Source organism: Trichosurus vulpecula, chromosome 1 (assembly GCF_011100635.1).
Source record: "Trichosurus vulpecula isolate mTriVul1 chromosome 1, mTriVul1.pri, whole genome shotgun sequence".
NCBI classification, from domain to species: domain Eukaryota; kingdom Metazoa; phylum Chordata; class Mammalia; order Diprotodontia; family Phalangeridae; genus Trichosurus; species Trichosurus vulpecula.
Window position 1 is genome coordinate 383,216,480 of NC_050573.1, and position 22,426 is coordinate 383,238,905.

Genomic DNA, 22,426 nt, shown 5'->3' on the forward strand with positions numbered 1-22,426 from the left:
ATGCTGGCACTTTGTAGCTACCAAATAAAACATTTGAATTGAAATTTTCACTATCATTTCCACATTGAATTAATTGAATATTGAGATATATGTTGACTTAGACTGGAGTATAAGACAAGATCCTTCACAGAATTTATCTTCCATTTCACCTTCTGCAACTAATAGTGACATGTAAGCTAAAATTACCTATGTGGTAGTCTGTTTATGCTTAACGTAAATGGTGCAAAGCAAGATTACCATGTGCCATGAGATGAAATGACTTTGGAGGCACATTAAAACTTGGCTGACTCCTTTATTTGCTTCTTTGCAGAAAATCTGCTCGCTGTCCTTCCATTCAGCTCCAACTCCTTTGTCTTCTGGTTTTGCTTATACCAAGAATGCTAATATGAACATTTAATTCTTCAGAAATGAGTCCACTCTGTAGTGAATGGACAGAGATCACACTTTTTAAGTGTGCCGAATATGAGTATTTTTTGACAGTCTAAAAACTGATTCTTAGCACCTCCATCCCACTTCCCTTCATTTCTTATCACCACCAAGAAAAGATGTTGTGCACAAGCCAGGATTATTTTGCATTTTTTAAAAACTATTTCATGCGGGGGGGTGGAGCCAAGACGGCGGCTGGAAAGCAGGGACTTGCACGAGCTCCCCACCACGTCCTTCCAAAAACCTATAAAAATGGCTCTGAACAAATTCTAGAACTGCAGAACCCACAAAATAGCAGAGGGAAGCACGGATCCAGCCCAGGACAGCCTGGATGGTCACTGGATGAGGTCTATCACGCACAGAGTGGAGGGAAACAGAGCTCAGCGTGGGAGGCAGCAGGACCAGCCAGACCAGGAGCTGGGCAGAACAGGCCCTAGCACCCTGAATCAGTGAGCTGTGGCAGTTACCAGACTTCTCAACCCAAAAACACCAAAGACAACAGAAAAGGTTAGTGGGAAAAGCTGTGGGGGACAGAGTTTGAGGTTCAGCCACTGCCCCAGGGGCAGCGGGGGAGGTGCAGCTACAGAACTACAGCTGCAGTTACTTCCGGCACCAGGCCCACGTGGTGGGAAGAATTAAGTGGCAGATCAGAGCAGGAGTGAAGAGCCTGCTGAAGATTTGAGTCAGGTCCGGGTTGGTTGTTCTTGAGGAAGGAGGAGTGCTGGTGTGGCAGAGCTGGCTGTATATAAGTAGCTCTGAAATCAATGGCGCATGCCCTCGAGCTTGGAACAAAGTACTCTTTGCTCTACAAGCAGTCATAACCCGACGAAAAACTCAAGGGTCAAGTAAGTTGGCTGGGAACATGGCCAGGCAGCAAAAACGCACCCAGATTCAGTCTCAGACTTTGGATTCTTTCTTTGGTGACAAAGAAGACCAAAACATACAGACAGAAGAAGTCAACAAAGTGCAAGAGCCTACACCAAAAACCTCCAAGAAAAACATGAACTGGTCTCAGGCCATGGAAGAGCTCAAAAAGGAGTTGGAAAAGCAAGTTAGAGAAGTAGAGGAAAAATTAGGAAGAGAAATGAGAATGATGCAAGAAAACCATGAAAAACAAGTCAATGGCTTGCTAAAGGAGACCCAAAAAAATACTGAAAAAATATTGAAGAAAACAACACTTTAAAAATAGACTAACTCAAATGGCAAAAGAGCTCCAAAAAGTCAATGAGGAGAAGAATGCCTTGAAAGGCAGAATTAGCCAAATGGAAAAGGAGGTCCACAAGACCACTGAAGAAAATGCTACCTTAAAAATGAGATTGGAGCAAGTGGAAGATAGTGACTTTATGAGAAATCAAGATATTATAAAACAGAACCAAAGGAATGAAAAAATGGAAGACAATGTCAAATATCTCATTGGAAAAACCACTGACCTGGAAAATAGATCCGGGAGAGATAGTTTAAAAATTATTGGACTACGTGAAAGCCATGATCAAAAAAAGAGCCTAGATGTCATCTTTCAAGAAATTATCAAGGAGAATTGCCCTGATATTCTAGAGCCAGAAGGTAAAATAGGAATTGAAAGAATCCACAGATTGCCTCCTCAAATACATCCCAAAAAGAAAACTCCTAGGAACATTGTCACCAAATTCCAGAGCTCCCAGATCAAGGAGAAAATACTGCAAGCAGCCAGAAAGAAACAATTTGAATATTGTGGAAAAACAATCAGGATAACACAGGATCTGGCAGCTTCCACATTAAGGGACCGAAGGGCTTGGAATATGATATTCTGGAGGTCAATGGAACTAGTATTAAAAGGAAGCATCACCTACCCAGCAAAACTGAGTATCATGCCCCAAGGCAAAATATGGATTTTCAATAAAATAGAAGACTTTAAAGCTTTCTCAGTGAAAAGACCAGAGCTGAATAGAAAATCTGACTTTCAAACACAAGAATCAAGAGAAGCATGAAAAGGTAAACAAGAAAGAGAAATCATAAGGGACTTACTAAAGTTGAACTGTTTTGTTTACATTCCTACATAGCAAGATGATGTGTATGATTCACGAGACCTCAATATCATAGTAGCTGAAAGGAATATGCATATATATTTGTGAATACATATATATACATATGTGTGTGTCTATGTATGTATGTATATATGTAGGTATATATATATATATATACACACACACAAAGGGCACAGAGTGAGTTGAATATGAAGGGATGATATCTAAAAAAATAAAATCAATTTAAGGGATAAGAGAGGAATATATTGAGAGAGAGAGAAAGGGAGAGATAGAATGGGGTAAATTATCTCACATAAAAGTGGCAAGAAAAAGTGGTTCTGTAGGAAGGGAAGAGGGAGCAGGTGAGGGGGAATGAGTAAATCTTGCTCTCATCGGATTCCACCTGAGGAGGGAATACCATACACACTCAATTGGGTATCTTACCCAACAGGAAAGAAGGAGGAAGAAGATAAAAAAGGGGGGAATGATAGAAGGGAGGGCAGACGGGGGGAGGAGGTAATCAAAAACAAACACTTTTGAAAAGGGACAGGGTCAAGGGAGAAAATTCAATAAAGGGGGATAGGTTAGGAAGGAGCAAAACATAGTTAATCTTTCACAACATGAGTATTGTGGAAGGGTTTTACATAATGATACGCATGTGGCCTATGTTGAATTGCTTGCCTTCTTAGGGAGGGTGGGTAGGGAGGGAAGAGGGGAGAGAATTTGGAACTCAAAGTTTTAAAAACACATGTTCAAAAACAACAACAACAAAAAAATATTTTTCTGGGGCACAGGGCAACCAGAATATATGCCATCTCGGAGTGGGGGGGAGGGTAGAAATGGGGAGAAAATTTGTAATTCAAACTCTTGCGAAAACCAATGCTGAAAACTAAATATGTTAAATAAATAAATTATATTAAAAAATGTTTTTGCATGCAACTAGGAAACAAGATACACAGGCAATGGGGCATAGAAATTTATCTTGCCCTACAAGAGAAGAAGGGAAAGGGAGATGGAAGGGGAGTGGGGTGACAAATGGGAGGGCTGACTGGGGAATGGGGCAACCAGAATATACGCCATCTTGGAGTGGGGGGAGGGTAGAAATGGGGAAAAAATTTGTAATTCAAACTTTTGTGAAAATCAATGCTGAAAAGTAAATATATTAAATAAATTTTTAAAAAAAATATAAAAAAAACTGTTTCATGCGTCACTGTGGCCAAATTTCATCTGCTAGTAGCCAAACACTAGCATTGGAAGGCTGGGCCTCTCTGCACTTAGTTAGCTTGGTTACTGGACAACAGATATGCAACCTGGCTGTGTTTCCCAGAGCTGGCTGCTGGTGCTGCTTTGGAGAATACAGCCTTTCCCTCCCACTACAATGAGGCTTTTTGGGAAAAACTCAATATATACTATAATGCAAGCAACATATATGTACAGAAAGAAGAGAATCACTGTGCAATGAGAATATAAAAAGATTTACCACTAATAGGGCTTCTTCTTCCTTTAGACGCCTGGCCTCTTGTTTTTGAGCTTCAAGAGTAGCCATCTGGGCATTGAGACATAAGAGTGCCTGCTCCTTTCTCTGTGCTTTTTCAGCAGCTTCATCAGCTTCTCTCTTTTCCTTTGCTAATCTGTCTTGTTCCCACAGCTCAACGAACAGTTTGTCTTCTATCATTTTCTGTTTTCTCAGTTCCTCATTAAATGCTACCTGTGCGGCTCGTTCTTCACACACCTTCTTCTCATGGACTTTCATCAAGTGGGTTCGGAGATCGTCACAGTGTTGTCTGGAAGGTGTGACAAAAACAAATCATTAGACGGCAATACTCTAAGTTATAAAATGGTGTATAGGTTGCCAGTGAATATTTAAATACAATGAAGACATGTACCAACCTTAAACAGAGACGAATCTATGTTCTGGGAAGGAGGTAAGGAGTTGGGGCTGAAGATTTAAATTTGGGAGCTATATAGGGAACCATTTAAACAGAGGAGATCTCTGAGGGAAAAGTTATTGAAGAAAGAGATGACGGTTCACTAAAGAAGATAGCAAATCACTGACCCCAAAGAAATAAAGACCCTGAAGCTGTCATTAAATAATTACAATCCAACAAATATTTACTGAGCACCTCTTCTGTGCAAGGCACCAGTCAAGGTGTTGGGGCTACAAACACAAAAATGTCTGAATTTAAAGACTGGACTTCTTTAAAAGCCAAGCCTTAACCAGAACAAAATGGTCCCCTCCCTCAAGAAGTTTACATTCTAGTAAGGGATAATCTTGTATAGCGATTTTTGTTGTTGTTTTTGTTCACCCTTCATTCTTGGGGAAAAGGACCAATGATAACGAGAGAGTGATATCTTGACTTGAAAATAATTTGGATTTAATTTAAGTGAGGCAGAGTTCACTCTCTCCTCCAGAGTCACTGAAGTCCAATAGCAAGACAAAGGTCAAGATGAGTGGTGATGGCCCAGAATATAATGGGTGACCTTGGCCTTTCTAAATTAAGTGAATAGAAGAGGAAGTGCAGCCAAGACAACTGACTGAAGGGAAGGAAGATCAGATACCTCATGCCTACTCAAGCAAAAATCTAAAAGGGCAATAATCAAAGAATCCAGTGAGATCTCCAATAAATGATGGGTTTCTTCCACCCCAGGACTGGACAAAAAGTCAACCAGGAACCCATGGAGTGATAAGAAATGGTCCCCTAGCAAAGCCAGGGCAGGCAAACAGGCTAGCAATTTCCCAGAACAACCAGAGACCAACTAGAGATAAGAGTAGTTTAGAACACCTAGTTTCTAGAGACAGTAACAATGCAGGGTTCCCTTGAAAAAGCCCCAGAGTACCAGAAACCCATAGTGGAACCTTGGAAGCTACTAGGAGTGGTAAGGGTATTGTGGGAGGGGCAAGTGCTCAGACTACCTCGACCCAGACTCTTGGGCTCCAAGGTGCTTAGCACTCTGTCCTGAGATACCGTAAAGGATGTTGAAGATCCAGCACTCTGACCCTCAAAGATGCAGGGAGAACTAACCACAGGAGGTGGAAGTCAAGGCAGGAATTCAGGTGAATAAGGCTTAGACCAAGCAGGTCTGACCACCCCTGCCACCAAAAAAAAAAGAAGTGCAACATAGGGTGGAGCCTGGCCCTGACCCAAAGCCCTCATTCAGGAACCAAAAAGAAAGATGACTAAACTGAAGAAGACAGTGACCACTATAAAGAATTATTGAAGATCTAGAGGAGCTCAGAAATAAAAAATCCAACCTAGAAGGAGAGGATAATGCAATAACAACAGCAAGCAGAGACTCAAAGGGAACACTGGATTTCCCATAAACACTAGACAAAGATCTAGAAGAAATAATGTGAAAGATAATCAATGAAATAAAAAACTCCATAGGAAAGCACTAGGAGAATAAATAGCTTTGAATTGAAAATAGTAAACCTTAACGAAGCAAATGACTCACTGAGATCAGAGTAGACCAAACAAAAATCAGTGACTCCATGAGACAGCAAGAAATATTAGAACAAAATCAAGAGACTGAAAAAATAGGAGAAATTATAAGATATATGACATGGAAATGGGTCAAAGAGAACTCATTTAGGAATCATAGGACTCCCTAAAAATCATGATTTAAAAAAGTCTGGAAAATACATTTCAATAAATCAAAAATAAAATTTCCCAGTTCTATTAGAAGTAGTGGACAAAGTAGAGATAGAAAGAATCCAGGTCAAAAGAGGTCATACATCCGTACAACCCCTGCTTGAAGACCTATAAGAAGGGACCTGACACCTCTCCCCAAGGCAACCAATTTAATGTTTAGGCAACCTTCATTGTTAGGAAGTTTTTTCCTAATATCAAACCTGAACTGCCATCTTTGTAAAACTTCTGAGGCCAAAACGAGTTCTAAGTGCTCCTCTATATGGCAGCCCTTCAAATACTTGAAGACAGCAATCACGTCCTTGATGAGTTTTTTCTTCCCCAGGTTAAATATCCCCAGTTTCAGTCTTGTTCTTCTCTTCTCTCTCAGTGGCCTCTTAAGGTGACCTCATCAGATCTCATGGGTTTAATTTTCATCTCCATGCAAAGGGCTCAAAGATAGGTAGACAGACAGATAGATGGGTAGATAGATATCCAGCCTCCATTTCTCCCTTTAGACTCAGTCCTATATCACCTATCACCTATTAGTCATTTCAAGCTGAATGTCTTAAAGAGATCTCAAACTCAATATGTCCAAAGCAGAGGTCATTATCTTTCCGTCCAATCCCTCCCCTCTTCCACTTCCCTCTTTCTGTCAAAGGCATCACATTTTTCTGCTCTCCCATGTTCATAGTCTCAGTATCATTCTTGACCTGACATTATTCTTGACTAACCCTCTTCTTGGATCAGTTGCCAAATCTTCCTGTTTCTGCCACATCTTTCACACCTGACCAATTCTTTCTAATCATGAAGCCCCCGCCTTAGTTCAGGTATCCATCACCTCTCATCCAGATTATTACAACGGCCTCCCTCTCTTCCCTCTCCAGTTCCATCCTCCACAACAAGCAATCACGTAGCCTCTGCTTAAAGACCTCCAAGGACGGAGAACCTGCCATTTCTTGAAGTGTCCCATTCTACCTGAGAACCCCTCTGATCATTTAGGAAGTTTTTCTTGTTTTGAAACATTAACCCATTGCTTCTGGTTCTGCTCTCTGGAGCGTTATAGAATAAGTCTCATCTCTTTCTCTCATGACAGCCTTTCATATACTCAGAAAAAGCTCCCATATCTCTGAGTCTTCTCTTCATTATCCAAAACATCTTCGGCTAACCCTCATATGGCCTGGACTTCAAGCCTTTCATCATTCTGCATCATCTTTTTTAAACCATGTGGCTCCCCCAGAGGGGTTCTGGCTAGGGCTAGGGCTGGCTAGCTGATTCAGAGCACAGTACCATGGATTGACTATCAGTCTCAAAAGCTAGGCTTCTATTAACGCAGTCAAACACTGCACTAGCTTCTTGGATTGCCATGTGACATTGTTGAACCCTCTAATTATTCAACAAACATTTATTGTATCATGAGGTTGTGATCATTGTAAACTTGTATCATAGTTACAATGATAGGCCTCCAATATGGAACCACTTGGGCTATGCGGCCCCAGTGACCATAAAAGCAAATAGGCAAAGATGAACAGTTGGTACTTTGCCACCATCGACTCTGTGTTGAGCAGATAAGGCTCACAGGTTTTGACCGGATGATTATTGCTGTTTTTATTGTTTGTCCTTCATTTTCTAAGGGGACCAATCCAATGACATCATTTTACTCATGCATGAAATGGATTTAAGTCAGGCAGAGCTGCAAAAAATCGGCTGCCTCGCTCTCTCTTCTAGAATTATAGAAGTCCAGTGGCAAGAAAAAAGTTAAGATGCCTTACGATGGCCCCGGATGCAGGGGATAGCCTTGGAGTCTTTGATGGCTGGCCAAGTTTCTAAGTGCTCCACAGTGCCTACTTCAGCTACCTTCATGGCCCTTGGAACAAATTGTTCTCATTTATCCATTCTGCTGGGGGAAGTCTTTACATCCTTGGGAGCGATACCACCCCAACTCTTTAATGGTCCGAGACCTGTTGGTTACCCTCAACCTGGGCTTAGCCCATCTGCCTTGATGGTTTACTGGGGTGTGGCCACTATGCAGGCTACAGCTTTGCAGAGCCACAGGTGAGAACTGAGGTGAGCAGCCCTGAAAAGGGTTCAGCAAGCCCTCACATCAGAGGTACCTTGAACGTCCCATACACTCCATGGAGAAATATAAGGAACAAGAGAACAAGCCCAGAGAAACAGAAGATATTCTTACAGCTTTGTTACAAGACAACTTGATGATAACATGGCATTCTCTATGAGGGTTTCTTGGATGCTAGGCCAAGTCTTCCTTCCCTAGAGGGGATGAAATTCTTGACCAGCTACAAGGGTCTGAGCTAGTCCTCTCTTTTGCTGCCTTAAGTAGTTGTTAGCTCCTGTCCCCATTTTGTGATCCCAATAAAGAATCTCCCCCTGCCCAAGCCTCACTCAATCCCACTATCAATAAGTGAGCCCAAGAACTTTTTCAACACATCTGGGTCTGATCAAAAATGCCCTCTCTTGCATCTGAAGCTGATTATCAGTTCTCAACAAAGCCCATTCTTATGGTATGTAATTTTGCCACTTGAACCCCAACTTTAACCATGTTTCCTCCCCAACACAACTCCCTTGTAGTGGGTGAGTTTGTATCCATCTCTATATCTTTATATTGCCATGTAGTATGTGAATATATGGTTGCTGTATTGCATTATAATAAAACTCTTCTTTGTATGAGTTTCCTGAGTACCAATGCCATGGAGCCAAATAAAGGCACAGGTGAGATACACACAAATCACAAGAAATTTCATACATTCAACTAAGATATTCATGTGGCATACTTTAAGGATGTTCAACATTCTTTTTCATGTCTATTTTTTTAAGCATGGCACTATTCAGTCCTCTTAATGACCAAATGCCTTTAAAGGCAAGCATAAATTTTAATGCATAACTAGAATTTTTTTAAACAAGTGCCTGGATACTTGATTATGTGCTGGTAATGAAGAAAAATGAGCATCTCTTTTATTCCAAAGGAGACTTAGAGTTACAGAAATTTGGAATGTAACAGAACTGCATATGTTATACTTCTTTCCATAGCCTGGATAACTGAAATTATTCAGTACTACAAATTCCAAATAATCAAAACTTAATGGAATCCTCCAGGGAAAGGGTAATTAGATGCAAAAAAGTACAATAGTTTATATTTTAATATAAAAACACTATAATTGCTAGATTCCATCAAAATTATTCCTCCTACAGCTTTTACAGCAACCTATAAACATCTGCTCCCCCAGATGGTTGTTTTACTTCTTTATTTTACTGTCCTAAATCCTGTAGCCTGAATATAGTAATTTCTAGAAGATAGAAAATAAATTTATTTGCCTCATTGGTATTAATTCATTTTATAGGTCTCTAGCAGAATTGCTCAGATAACTGCCTTCTCTTTAGAGCTGTTATCTGTTGTTATCACTAGAATGGTTTCCTATAATAAGTTTTTTATGCAAATAGTAGAGTACTGTAATTGTTTTTTAAAGGAGCAAATTTCCCTCAGGCCTAGATGGATGGTATCTAACAAGTAGACTTTTGAAAATAAAATATTTATTGAGTACCTACTATGTGCCTAGTAAAGTAGTAAGTGCTGTGAAGGGTACAAAAAAAGAATAGCACATGATTCCTGCCTTCAAGGACTTACCATATAATCCTTTTCTAGTAATCTCAAAAGCAGGAAAATATGGTTAAAAAAGATTCAAGAAATAAAAGGCCTTTCATGATTTGTTTAGAATTTGTTCTGAGGTTTAGTTTTAGTTGACTATGTATTGAATGCATTGAAGCTAACTTTTTTATAGTGCTTTTAAAAATTATTTATTTATTTTAACATTCTTTTTTTAAATTTTGAGTTCCAAATTCTCTCCCTCCCTACAGCTCCTCCCCTACCCATTGAGAAGGCTAAGGTAAATGTAATAGGATATAGGTCCCACAGAGTCCCTGAAAACCTAAGTAATCGGTGAACTACTATACTAAATTCTGTTTCATAAAAGGGTTCATTCATATAAATGACCAAAAACAAGCTTTAGTCATCAACATGCCACTGACATAGTACTGTACCAGTAAACTAATACAACAAATCTTTTTTTTCAAGATTCATGGACTTCAGCGGTGAAGCTATGACCATTTCAGCCCTCGGGATTGTAGGGTGAAAGCTACCAATAATAGGACCATAGATTTAGAGCCAGAAGAAACTTCAGGGGCCATCTAGTGCAAACCTCTCATTTTAAATATGAGAAAACCGAGGCCTGCAGGGGTGAACTGATTTTCCCAGTGTCCCACAGGTAGCAAAGACGGAACTAAGATTTAAACCAGGGCTAGGATTTGCACCAAGGTCCTCTGACTCCAAACCCAGGATCCTTTTCCACCACACCATGCATCTGTGGTTGCCCTGTCTAGACTGCAAATTCCTTGAGGGAAGAGATATGTATTGTCACTTACTCCATACAGCACAAAGCTTGCCTGTTTATAAATACTTAATAATAGTCCTCAATGAATGAATGCATTTATATATGTCTTCAAGTACATGGAAGAAAACCAGTGGTTGAAAGGGTACTAGCTCTTCCCCAGTAAGCATCACTTGCTTTCACTATTGACACAAAGTGGTTTTAAAGCCAGACTAAACATCATCCTAACAAGATTAATCTGGGGTAGCAGTCATGACCATCAATGTCTCATTTCATTCCAATCTTGAATTTAAGCTGCAAGGAGATTAGTTTGATTAGGTTGGTCCTACAACAGCAAATGTACAGTGCTTTGCAAACCTGAAAACATAATATAAATGCCAACTATTTTTATTTATGCATATGTCTGATTGCCCTTACTACACTGTAAGTTCTTCTGGGAAATGGACTTGAAATATCTTTGTAGTTCCCTTAAGACCACTTACAAATGTTAAAGAATTTAATTTTCTTTTCAGTGTTGAATGAATAAGAGCCCCTGGCTAGAGGGAGGGATGAGAGGTAAGGAGTGGAGAACAAGGCTATTCCCAACATTGAAAGTCTAATTCACAGAATTATTCTCAGCATAGTTCCTCTAATGCCTCCTCCTATCCCACCATCTTTCCAGTCCCCACAGTGGACACTGACCCCCGCCTACAGGTTTCACCTCCAGCTCTAGTAACCAGTTTCCCCTAGAACAAAGGAGACAGATGAAGTCCACAATTTGGGTGGATTTCAGCATTAAGTTAGCCTGTTGCTGGTTCTGCTGTGACTTTAAAAAAATTTTTTCATTGATAGTCTGACTAACAAACAAAAAATGGTTTGATTGGCTGTAGCAGAGGAAGGATAGTCAAAAAAGGATATGCAGTGAGGACACCACATGGATTCACCTGCCCCTTGAGTTGCCCATGGGGGTCTGCTGTTCAAACACCAGAGAGGAGCTGGAGCTCCTAGCATGTGTTTTTTAAATTCAGCAGCTGGGAAGCATCAGTAATTCATTCCTCTTCATTGCTCTGAGCCAGTAAAGTCTCAAGAATGCTCTCAGTACCTTTGGAGGAAAAGAATTAGTCAAGCCCACATGGCAGGGCACTCTAACAGCTATTTGTCCTACCGCATACACTATATCATTTAATCTTCCCAACAACCCTGTGGGGTAAGAACTACAGGTGCTTACACTTTACAGAAGAGGAAACTGAGGCTGAGAGGTTAAATGTCTTGTCACACTGATAGTAAATTAGGTGGGAGCTGAACCTAGATAACTCCTTACTCCAACACAATGATGCCTCTCATGCATACACAATACAAAATAAAACATAATGAGTGCCCAAGGGAAACACCTACATTTTAGGAAGTTGGAAGAGGAAACAGTTTGAAGATAGAGAAGCTATGGCTAAAGAGTATGAAGAGAACCAGGAGAGTATGGTACAATGGAAATCAAGGGAGGAGAGAGATGGTATCAGAGGAGAGTGAGGGTGGTTAAAAGTGTCAAATGCATGGTAGTCAGGAGGGATTCGAATTGGAAAAAAGGTCATCGGGGTATGGGTGACCTTTGAGAGAATAGAACGGTGGAGTGGCAATGACAGAAACCTCCTTGTAGGGGATTGAGAAGGGAGTGGATCTTGAGGAAGTGGAGGAAGGAAGTGCAGACTACTTTTCCAGAAGTTTGGCAATAAAGGGTTGGATAGAGATGTCCTAAAGGAAAAAAAGAATCACCATGGCACAGTACCATGATAGTCAGGTATCAATCAGTAGGTTCAGCTTTAGCCACCTCTCTATTAACCCTAAACAGAAATAATGAGCTTGAAACTAGGTAAACCGACCTTCATGAGAGATCTTTTGGAACTCTTGATCTGATTGACCACTTTCTATTATTGTTGGGAAATTACTACAAAAAAATTCAAAAATATTATATTCAGCACATTAAACACATAACAAACATTTAGATTTGGAAATGAAGATGTCACTGGTGACTTGGAGAGCAGTTTTCATAGAGCGGTAGGGATACATAGATGACTGTAGTAGGTTGAGTAAGTGATGAGAAAGTAGAAGCAGGGTATGAAGCTGACTCTTTCTAGCAGTTTGAATAATGAAATGGAAGAAAAAAAGGGAGATTGTGCCTGGGTACCTTGTGACCTGGTATCCCATGTTTTTTCTTTTCTTTCTTTCTTTCTTTCTTTCTTTCTTTCTTCCTTTCTTTCTTTCTTCCTTCCTTCCTTCCTTCCTTCCTTTCTTCCTTCCTTCCTTCCTTCCTTCCTACCTTTCTTTCTTTCTTTCTTTATTTATTTCTTTCTTTCTTCCTTCCTTCCTTACTTCCTTCCATCTATCTTTCTTTCTTGCTTTCTTTCTTTCTTTATTCTTTCTTTCTTTCTTTCTTTCTTTCTTTCTTTCTTTCTTCCTTCCTTCTTTACTTCCTTTCTTCCTTTCTTTTAGGCAATCAGAGTTAAGTGACTTGCTCAGGGTCACACAGTTAGTAAGTGTCTGAGACTGGATTTGAATTCAGGTCCTAGTAACCCCAGGGCCAGTGCTCTATCCACTGCACCACTGCACCCTCCATATTTTTGCTTAATTGTTTTTTTTTTTGTCACTAGGGAAAGTTAGTCCTTGCCTCGATTGTTGCAATAGCCTGCTGAGGGAAGGTGGGGAGGCAGATCTGCCTGCCTCAAGTCTATCCCCATTCCAATACATCCTACACTCACTCACCAAAGTGATTGTCCTAAAACATATTTCCTAAAATCTAACAAGTCCTACCATGTCACCTCTCTATTCAATAGACTTTAGTGACTCCCTATTGCCTCCAGGATCAAATGCAAAAATCCTCTGCTTGGCATTTAAAGCCCTTCATAACCTAGCCCCCTTCCTATTTTTCTTACACTTTACTCCCCAAAACATGTGACACTAGCCTTCTGGCTAATCCACGAACTAGACACTCCATCTCTCAGCTCTGGGCACTTTCTCTGGCTGTTTCCCATGCCTGGAATGCTTTTCCCCCTCATTTCCACCTACTGGCTTCCCTGCTTCCTTCAAGTCCCAACTCAAATCTCACCTTCCCAAGCATTTCTGAACTCCTTTTAATTCTAGTGCCTTCCCTCTGCTAATTATTTTCTCCTTATCCTGTATATAGTTTACTTGCAAGCTGCTTGTGAGCTGCTTGAGGGCAAGGCCTGCCCCGTCCCTTGAGGGCTTTTATTTGTATCCCCAGTGCTTAGCACAGTGTTTGGCACATAGTAGGCACTTAATAAATTCTTTTTTATTTATTTATTTTTAGTTTTCAACATTCACTTCCATAAGATTTTGAGTTCCAAATTTTCTCCCCATCTCTTCCCTTCCCCCCACCCCAAGACCTCATGTAATTTGATATATACTCTCTATATGCATTCATATTGACCCTATTTTCACATTAGTCATGTTGTAAAGAAGAATTGGGAGAATGGGAGAATTGGGAGAAAGAATGGGAGAAACCATGAGAAAGAAGAAACAAAATAAAACAACAAAAAAGACAGCAAATAGTATGCTTCCATCTGCATTCAGACTCCATAGTTCTTTTTCTGGATGTGGATGGCATTTTCCATCATGAGTCCTTTGGAGTTGTCTTGGATCCTTGTATTGCTAAAAAGAGATAAGCCTATCAAAATTAGTCATCGCACGTTGTGGCTGTTAATGTGTACTGGTTCTGCTTCCCTCACTCAGCATCGGTTAATTCAAATCTTTCCAGGTTTTTCTGAAGTCTGCTTGCTCATCATTTCTTATAGCACAATAGTATTCCATTACATTCATATATCACAACTTGTTCAGCCATTCCCCAGCTGATGGGCATCCCCTCAATTTCCAATTCTTTGCCACCACAAAAAGAGCTGCTATAAATATATTGGTACATGTGAGTCCTTTTCCCATTTGTATGATCTCTTTGGGATACAGACCTAGAAGTGGTATTGTTAGGTCAAAGGGTATGCACAGTTTTATAGCCCTTTGGGCATGGTTCCAAATTGCTCTCCATAATGGCTGGAACAGTTCAGAACTCCACCAATAATGCATTAGTGTTCCAATTTTCCCACCTCTTCTCTAGCATTTATAATTTTCCTGTTTTGTCATGTTAGCCAATCTGATAGGTGTGATGTGGTACCTCAGAGTTGTTTTGATTTGCATTTCTCTAATCAATAGTGATTTAGAGCATTTTTTCATATGACTATAGATAACTTTCATTTCTTCCTCCGAAAACTGCTTGTTCATATCCTTTGACCACTTATCAGTTGGGGAATGACTTGTATTCTTACAAATTTGACTCAGTTCTCTATATATTTTAGAAATGAGGCCTTTATGAGAGACACTAGTTGTAAAAATTCTTTCCCAGTTTTCTGCTTCCCTCCTAATCTTGGTTGCATTGGCTTTGTTTGTGCAAAACCTGGAACAAGAGATGGAGAACATTGTTAAATGTTCTCCATTTCTTGTTTGGTCATAAATTCTTTCATTCTCCATAAATCTGACAGGTAAACTATTTCTTGCTCTCCCAGTTTGCTTATAGTATCAGACTTTATATTTAAATTGTGTACCCATTTTAACTTTATTTTGGTATACAGTTTAAGATGTTGGTCTATGTCTAGTTTCTGCCATACTATTTTCCAGTTTGCCCAGCAGTTTTTTGTCAAATATAAATTCTTTTTCAACTAAGCTAAATATGGAGGAGCAGAAGGTAGAATGATAGTGATTTAAAGACAAAAGCTTTCAAATTAATGTATGTTATAAACTAACCAACTAAACTAAATTAAATTAATAGACTCCTTACCACCAAGTGCTATCCCTCAGCTTGTACTCCAGTTTCACAGACTAGATAGATTTCTATCTTATTTCCCCTGCCAAGTATCTCAGTTCCTCCAGGGCCTGGTTTTTTCCTTGCTTCTTTCAGTCCTCCAGAAGACTGAACTCTAATCTCCTGCACATGGGTACCAACTCCCTGGTCAACTCCATCAACCACCTTCCAAGACATTTACCTTTGGGCTCCTGCTGAACTGCCTGCTGATACAGACTTTCTTGTATTAACTTCTAAGACCTGCCTTAATTGCTTTCTTAATTATAAGTCTAATGATAAAAGGAAGACTAATAACTGAAAAGAATTGGAAATTGAGGGAATGCTCATCAATTCGGGAATGGCTGAACAAGTTGTGATATATGAATATAATGGAATACTGTTGTGCTATAAGAAATGATGAGCAGGCAGACTTCAGAAAAACCTGGAAAGATCTGAATGAACTAATGCTGAGTGAAGTGAGCAGAACCAGAACACTGTACACAGTAACAGCCACAGTGTGTGATGGCTGACCTTGACAGACTTAGCTGTTCTCAGCAATACAAGTTTCTAAGACAGCTCCAAAAGATTCATGATGGAAAAAACTATCCATATCCAGAGAAAGAATTACAGAGTCTGAATGCAGATTGAGGCAAACTATTTGCTCTCCTTTTTTTTCTACTTTTTTGGTTTTGTTTCTTCTTTTGCATGGTCCATTCCATCAGTTATAATTCTTCTTTACAACTTGACTATTGTGTAAATAAGTTTAATGTGAAGGTATATGTAGAACCTATATAGGATTACATGCCATCTTGGGGGGGAGGGGGGAGGAGAGGGAGGGGAAGAAAATTTGGAACTCAAAAACTTGTGGAACTGATTGTTGTAAACTAAAAATAAAAAATAAATTTAAAAAAAGAAAGTAAAAAAGAAAATTTAAAACTCAAAATCTTATGGAAGTGAATGTTGAAAAATAAAAATAAATAAATTAAATTTTTTTAAAAAGTGAGTAGTGGTCTTAAAAAAAGGAATACTAGTCGATATTGTTTTAGCATGTTGAAGTCTGCTTTAGGTACAATGTTTCATTTCATTCTCACAATGAGCCTGTGCAGTAGGCATAAGTATTATTCTCCCCATTTTACAACTGAGAAAATTGAGGTTCATGGAGGTTAAATGATTTGCCCATAGTCCCACAGCTAGTAATGGTGAATTCAAGTCCAAGGCTCTTTCTACCATGCTATGTTTGTTGTCTAGTCTGGCGTGGCCAAATCAGGCCAGCACAGTCTCTTTTCCTTTCCCCTTGTCTTCACTTTTGAGCACATAGGTGAGAAAATATTTTACTTTTTCAAACCCCCACCACACCAGAAAACTCCTTACCTCTCACCTGAGCAGCGCATTTATTTCTATGTATTTACGGCAATTCTATGTAGAGACTATTCCCATACCACCACACTGCTTCTCAAAACACTCCTTTCTTAAGGATACTAATTTAAAGTAAACCATCATTGCCTTTAAAGTGAGCCTTCATAAATTCATTTTTGCCTATCAGTTTCAAATTTTATACACAACATCTTACTGGGCCACGTTACCTGAATTGTTGGTCTCGTTTTTTAGCAACAAAATCTTGTCTCTCCTTTTCTCTTACTTCTCTTAATACTCGAATTTTCTCCCTCATCTCATCTTGTCTAATCTTTGCTGTGTTTTCCTTGGCTTCAATTTCAGTCAAATATTCATTTTCTTCAGCTTCCAGGAGTTCCCGAAGTCTAAGACAAAAAAGTCAGGAGTCAAAACTGCTCTGCCAAAGGGCAATAGACCACTAATTTGTTTTTATTATAATCTGTTTATGGAGTTGTGTCTAGAGGAGGGAAATATTCATTTTCCTCATTCAAACAGAATACCATAGTGTCTTGGACAAAGTAAGCTAATAATAAATGTCTGCTGAATTTAATTGATCCCTGAAAGATGCCTTAAGGGATTAAAAAAAAAGTCTTCCACAATCTGAACTTATGCAAGAAAAGTCACCACACTCTTCCTATGTTTTGATCCAGTGATACCATTCTACCAAGAAGAGAAAGAAATATCCCATACATAACTAAACACCTGTAGCAGCACTTTTTTATTAGCCAAAAACTGGAAATAAATTAGATGCATATCAGTTGGGTGGGACTGGCTGAACAAATTGTGATATATGAATACCATGGAATATGATTTTACCATAAAATGTTGTAAGTGTAAGGAATTCAGGGACACATGGGAAAACGTATATGAGTTGATACTGAAGAAAGAGACAGAATCAGCAACATGAAGCACCCACCGAATGACTATAATAATGTAAATGAAAGGAACATAAAGGTAGTCAACTCAGATTAACTGAGAAGATCAATCCAAGACCTAAAGAACAGAAGATTAAACACATGCTCCTACCCTTGGTAGAGAAGCAAGAGGCTGCAGATGTTGAATGTTTCATATGCCGTCAGACACAGTTTTGCTCAACTGCCTTTCTTTGTCATAAGGTATAAGATTCAAAGGGAGGAGAGTGTATTTTGGAAAATAACTGAACTACAAACAACAAAAGGCATCAATAAAACTTTAAAAAAAAGTCTTCCATAATTCCTTATTTCAGAATAACTTGAAATGATAATTTATGATCAGGATGATGGTTAACTTGATTAACAAGTTAAAATATAAAATGAATATTTAACAAAAGAATTGAAATAAATGTTAAAAATTAGTGAAAGAAACAAAATAATTTTGCTCACAACCTGGTAAGAGAACTAATACAAAATACGTTATTGTGGGTGAAATCTGTAAAGGAGGCAAGAATTTATTTCGTGAGATTTGATCTCTGAAACACAATCTTCATTATGAGGTATTGCTACATTAGTAGGAAAATTAAGGAATTTATTTCCTTTTCAAGTTGTTCATTGTGGGTTTTAACATTAATTCACAGTAAATTCCTGCAAATTGGCGGGGGGGAGTTACCTGTTTCTTCTTTCTTCAGTATTTATCAAAAATCCTTGCATAGCATCTTCTACATTTCTCTGCACAAATTTGTCCATAAAACTTCGGCCCATGCGCAGCTCCCACTGGACACCCAAGTGAAACTTTTCATTCTCTTTAATGGAAGCTTCAATGGCATCTTTCTTAAAAGCATTAAGTCTAATTTTACGGAGAAGTTTATCAGCATGTTGGTCTTTAGGAGGCTTGGCCCTCTACAAAGAAAAACCAGTTCATTAATAATGTACTATAAAGTATATAGTTTCACTTAATCATGATCTTAATCCAATACTCATAGTGGCAACTCAATTCATATTTAGAGTCAGGATATAATCGATAATAGGATAGATAAAAGCCTAACATTTAGTAATTAGTCTTAGAACATTTCAAGTTACTTGGTTCTCTGGAAATTCTCTGGTAAAATTATCAAGTAGATATCAACTATTTGTTCTGATTCTGGTTATGTGTGATTATACTAGAATCAAAGAATTTTAGAAATGGAAGAGATCTTGTCCAAGTTCCTTATTTATCGAAGAGAAACCAGGCCTATTGAATAGGCCTCTGGACTATGAGAACTTAGAGGTGAGGTCTTTATTAAGGAAGCTACTCAATGCTTAGCCTGAAAGAACTTGTGATGTCTCCTTATGGGTCTATTTAACAAGAAACAAAAAGTTGCAGTGAAAGCTTTCAGAAAATTTGAATGAGGGCTCTAAAGAAGTTAATATATACCCTCCAGGTCACCCCTGGGGCACCCTGTTAATTTCTATAACCCAAATGGGTAGAGACCTGAGGCCATGCATTGAGAAATGAGGGCACAGTCAAAAAAAATCAATCAGCAGGCATTTATTGAGTTTGTACCATGTGCCAGGGACTATGCCAAGCTCTGGGAATACAAAGACAAAAGTGAAACAATTCCTGCCCTCAAGAAGCCTACATTCAATGTGGGAGACGGCATATAAGTGTATATATAATACAGACAAAAGGAAGCCAAGCTAGTTTAAGGAGGGAGGGTATTAACAGCTCAGGGAATCAGGAAAGGCTTCACGTAGGAGGTGACATTTGAGCTGAGACTCCAAGGAAACCAAGAATTCCAAGAGGCAGAAGTGTGGAAGGAGTGTATTGCGGGTATGGAGGTCAACCAGATGGGAGATATCCATTGGGTATAGAACAACCAATAGACCAGTATAGCTGGATCACAGAGAGTGAGTGACATCTAAGGTAAGTGAGCAATATTTCAAAGATCAGAAACTTAGGAAAGGACCAGGCTGTGAAGAGATAGAAAAGTTAAAGAAAAATTTATATTTAATCCTAGAGGTAATAGAGAACCACTGTAGTTTATTGGGGACAGGGGAGTCAAACATTTATTAAGCACCTACTATGTGCTGGGTGCCTTAGAAATATTATCTCATCTGACATGATCAGTCCTGTGCGTTAAGAAAATTGCTTTGGGAACTATGTGCAGGATGGACTGAAGGGTGAAAGAGGCAGGAAGATCAAATAGGAGGGTGATGAAATAGTACAGGCAAGAGGTGATGAGGGCCTGGCTCAGAGAGATGGCTGTGTGAGCAGAGAGGTAGAGACATATATGAGATTTTTTTTTTGTAAAGTAGGAGGTGAGGTCCTCAATCAAAATGGTGGAGGAGGGGGGAAGTGTCGTTTGAGATTTGAAGAGAGAAGAGAAGGTTTGGAATAGTCATTGTGGCAAGTGGGATAAAGAATCAATTAGGGAGGGGCAGGAGGGTTGCTATGCGGCCGGGAAGACCAGTTGAGATGAGATCACATAAATTAGCAGAAGAGACAAACAGCATAGGTGTGATATTTCCTCCACTTCTATTCAACAGCGTGTGATTAGGAAGGGAGGAGGTGGGGGACCATAACAATAATCCAGGGTTTGGGTTTGGCAAAATGCATGCAGCAAAGGGACGAGGAACCAAAGGATCCACAAGTGGAGGATGGTATGGAATTACACTGACTCACTAAGGTGTCAAAATAGGGAAGGGAAGAGAATGTTACCACAGCATTGGGGGATGGTCTACAAAATACTGAGGGGTGGAGAGACTGCAGGTTTTAATGGGGATGAAGAACAGGACTGGGAGGAGGAAGACACAGGGAAAGATGGAATGATAGATTGTGATTTAATAAAGGAATGGTGGAGATGTTCATTAAGGAAGTAGAGCACGTGTGAGGGTTGACAAAATCAAAAGTATGACCATCCCACTGAGAAACCAAGAGGAACAGATTATCAAAGTTGGGTACACTGAGGACCTTGGAGTGTTTGAGTATTGAAATAGCAACACATATATTGAAGTCCCCTAGTATAAAGGTAAGCATTGGAGAGGAGAGAAAGACTGAGAGCCAGGAACTGAATGACTCAAGAAAGGAAAGACAATGAACTACATCAGTAGACAACTCCTAGAATCTGAACTAGGTGAAATTTCTGGACACAATTAACCCCAGTGGAGGAGAGGTTGGTGAGGGGCATCTAGAGGTGATAGTAGAGTACTAGGTGTATTCCAATTCCCCCTCCAGGACCACTTCATTGGGGAGTGTGATAAAAGGGGACCGGTACTAGAAGGGATGACCAGGGGTGAAGTGTGACCTGGGGAGAGCCAGGTCTCAGGGAGCACCAGAAAATGGAAGGAGCATGAAAAGAAGAACTCTAAAATAGAGAGAATTTTGTCAGCTTTAGAGATAAAATTCCAAAGAGCACAGTAGAAAGGGCAGGAAGTTAAGAAGTTGTACAGTGATGACAGTGGGCAACAGGAAGTGGAGAGAAGGACCTTCTCTGTGGTAATCAGGGATTCAGAATTGCACAAATGAGGAGTTTGCTAACCACTTGAGAATGAGTCCAAGCAGAGGACCAAGGATAGAAAGAGCTCCACTGATGACCAGAGGTGAACAGGGTATTCTACTGGAGGGGCATTCACCCTCACCTGGAGGGCCTTCACCCTTGCCCAGAGGGGCATTCACCCTCACCAGCAGGAGCAGCAGCAATGGCAATGTCCTAGACTGAGCACCCTAAGAGAGTCAGAAAATGTCATCTACTCTTGTCCCTGCTCCACAGTATTTTCAGGAAAGCACTCAGACATATTCCCAGGGAACTATTTATGGGATTAAGTAGAAGAATATAGGATCCTGGTTTTTAGAGTTGGAAGAGATTTCAGAAGCCCTCAAATTAAACCCCTCATTTTACAGATAAAGAAGCTGAAATCCAAGGAGGTTTAAGTGACTTGCTCAAAATCATACAAGTATTAAATGGGTGGAGTTGGGATTCAAATCCCAGTCCTCTGACTCTGAACCCAGTATTTTTTCCATTGCATGATGCCACCTCTATAACATGTTATGGGTATGCAGAGATCTGAATAATATGTTTTAGATTAGCTAATCCTACTCCTGACTTTCAACATAATCCCAGTGAGGTTCTGGAAGACCAATTAGACTACAATAACATTTCTGTAGGATTTCATTCAAAGAACTGTCACTTGTTTTTGGTACCACTCCTTCCTGGATCACACCGAATTCTATAAAATGTTTTCTCTTCTACCTGTCTCTTATAAGACAGGTAACCTCGTAGAGCCTAATTGCAAAACTAAATTAAAATGAGAAGGTTGTATAGTGAATATAGGGAGATGGGTGACTTTAAAGAATACTGTTATTAAGAGATAACAAATCTTCCTGTCCTATTCCTTGCTTTTATGTGAATAAGAAGCATCAAACCTATCTCCACTGTTACATCTTTTAAGGAAAGTTGTATATTTTTGACATATGCACTGGAGATACCCTGCAGGAAGAGAATCTTCAAGACAGCATTTTGCTTTGCCAAGTCAAATATCTTTTTTTTAAATAACAAACAATAATTACTGTGATATTTTGTATTCCCCAGGTCTTTCAGTCAATTGTGACAAAATGTTTGCTCTAGAATGCCATTTGGGAAGGACATGTCCACCAAGAATGCCGTTGATGTATGTGTTTTCTCTTAAATTTTTTTTTTCTTTTTTCAATCATTATTTATTTATTTAATATTTTTAGTTTTCAGCATTCATTTTCACAAGAGTTTGAATTACAAATTTTCTCCCCAATTCTACCCTCCACCCCACTCCAAGATGGCATATATTCAGACTGCCCCATTCCTCAGTCAGCCCTCCCTTCTGTCACCCCACT

General features: G+C 39.5%; 1 protein-coding gene across 1 annotated transcript in view; it reads right to left on the reverse strand.

Moving 5' to 3' along the window:
* CFAP53 (cilia and flagella associated protein 53) overlaps positions 1-22,426 on the reverse strand; it is a 45,047-nt gene that overhangs the window by 17,547 nt on the left and 5,074 nt on the right. The window contains exons 2-4 of the mRNA XM_036740766.1: positions 18,251-18,480; positions 16,858-17,031; positions 3,910-4,213 (exon numbers count right to left, since the gene is read on the reverse strand). Coding sequence (XP_036596661.1) covers positions 3,910-4,213; positions 16,858-17,031; positions 18,251-18,480 — 708 coding nt within the window. The remainder of the gene's footprint in view (positions 1-3,909; positions 4,214-16,857; positions 17,032-18,250; positions 18,481-22,426) is intronic.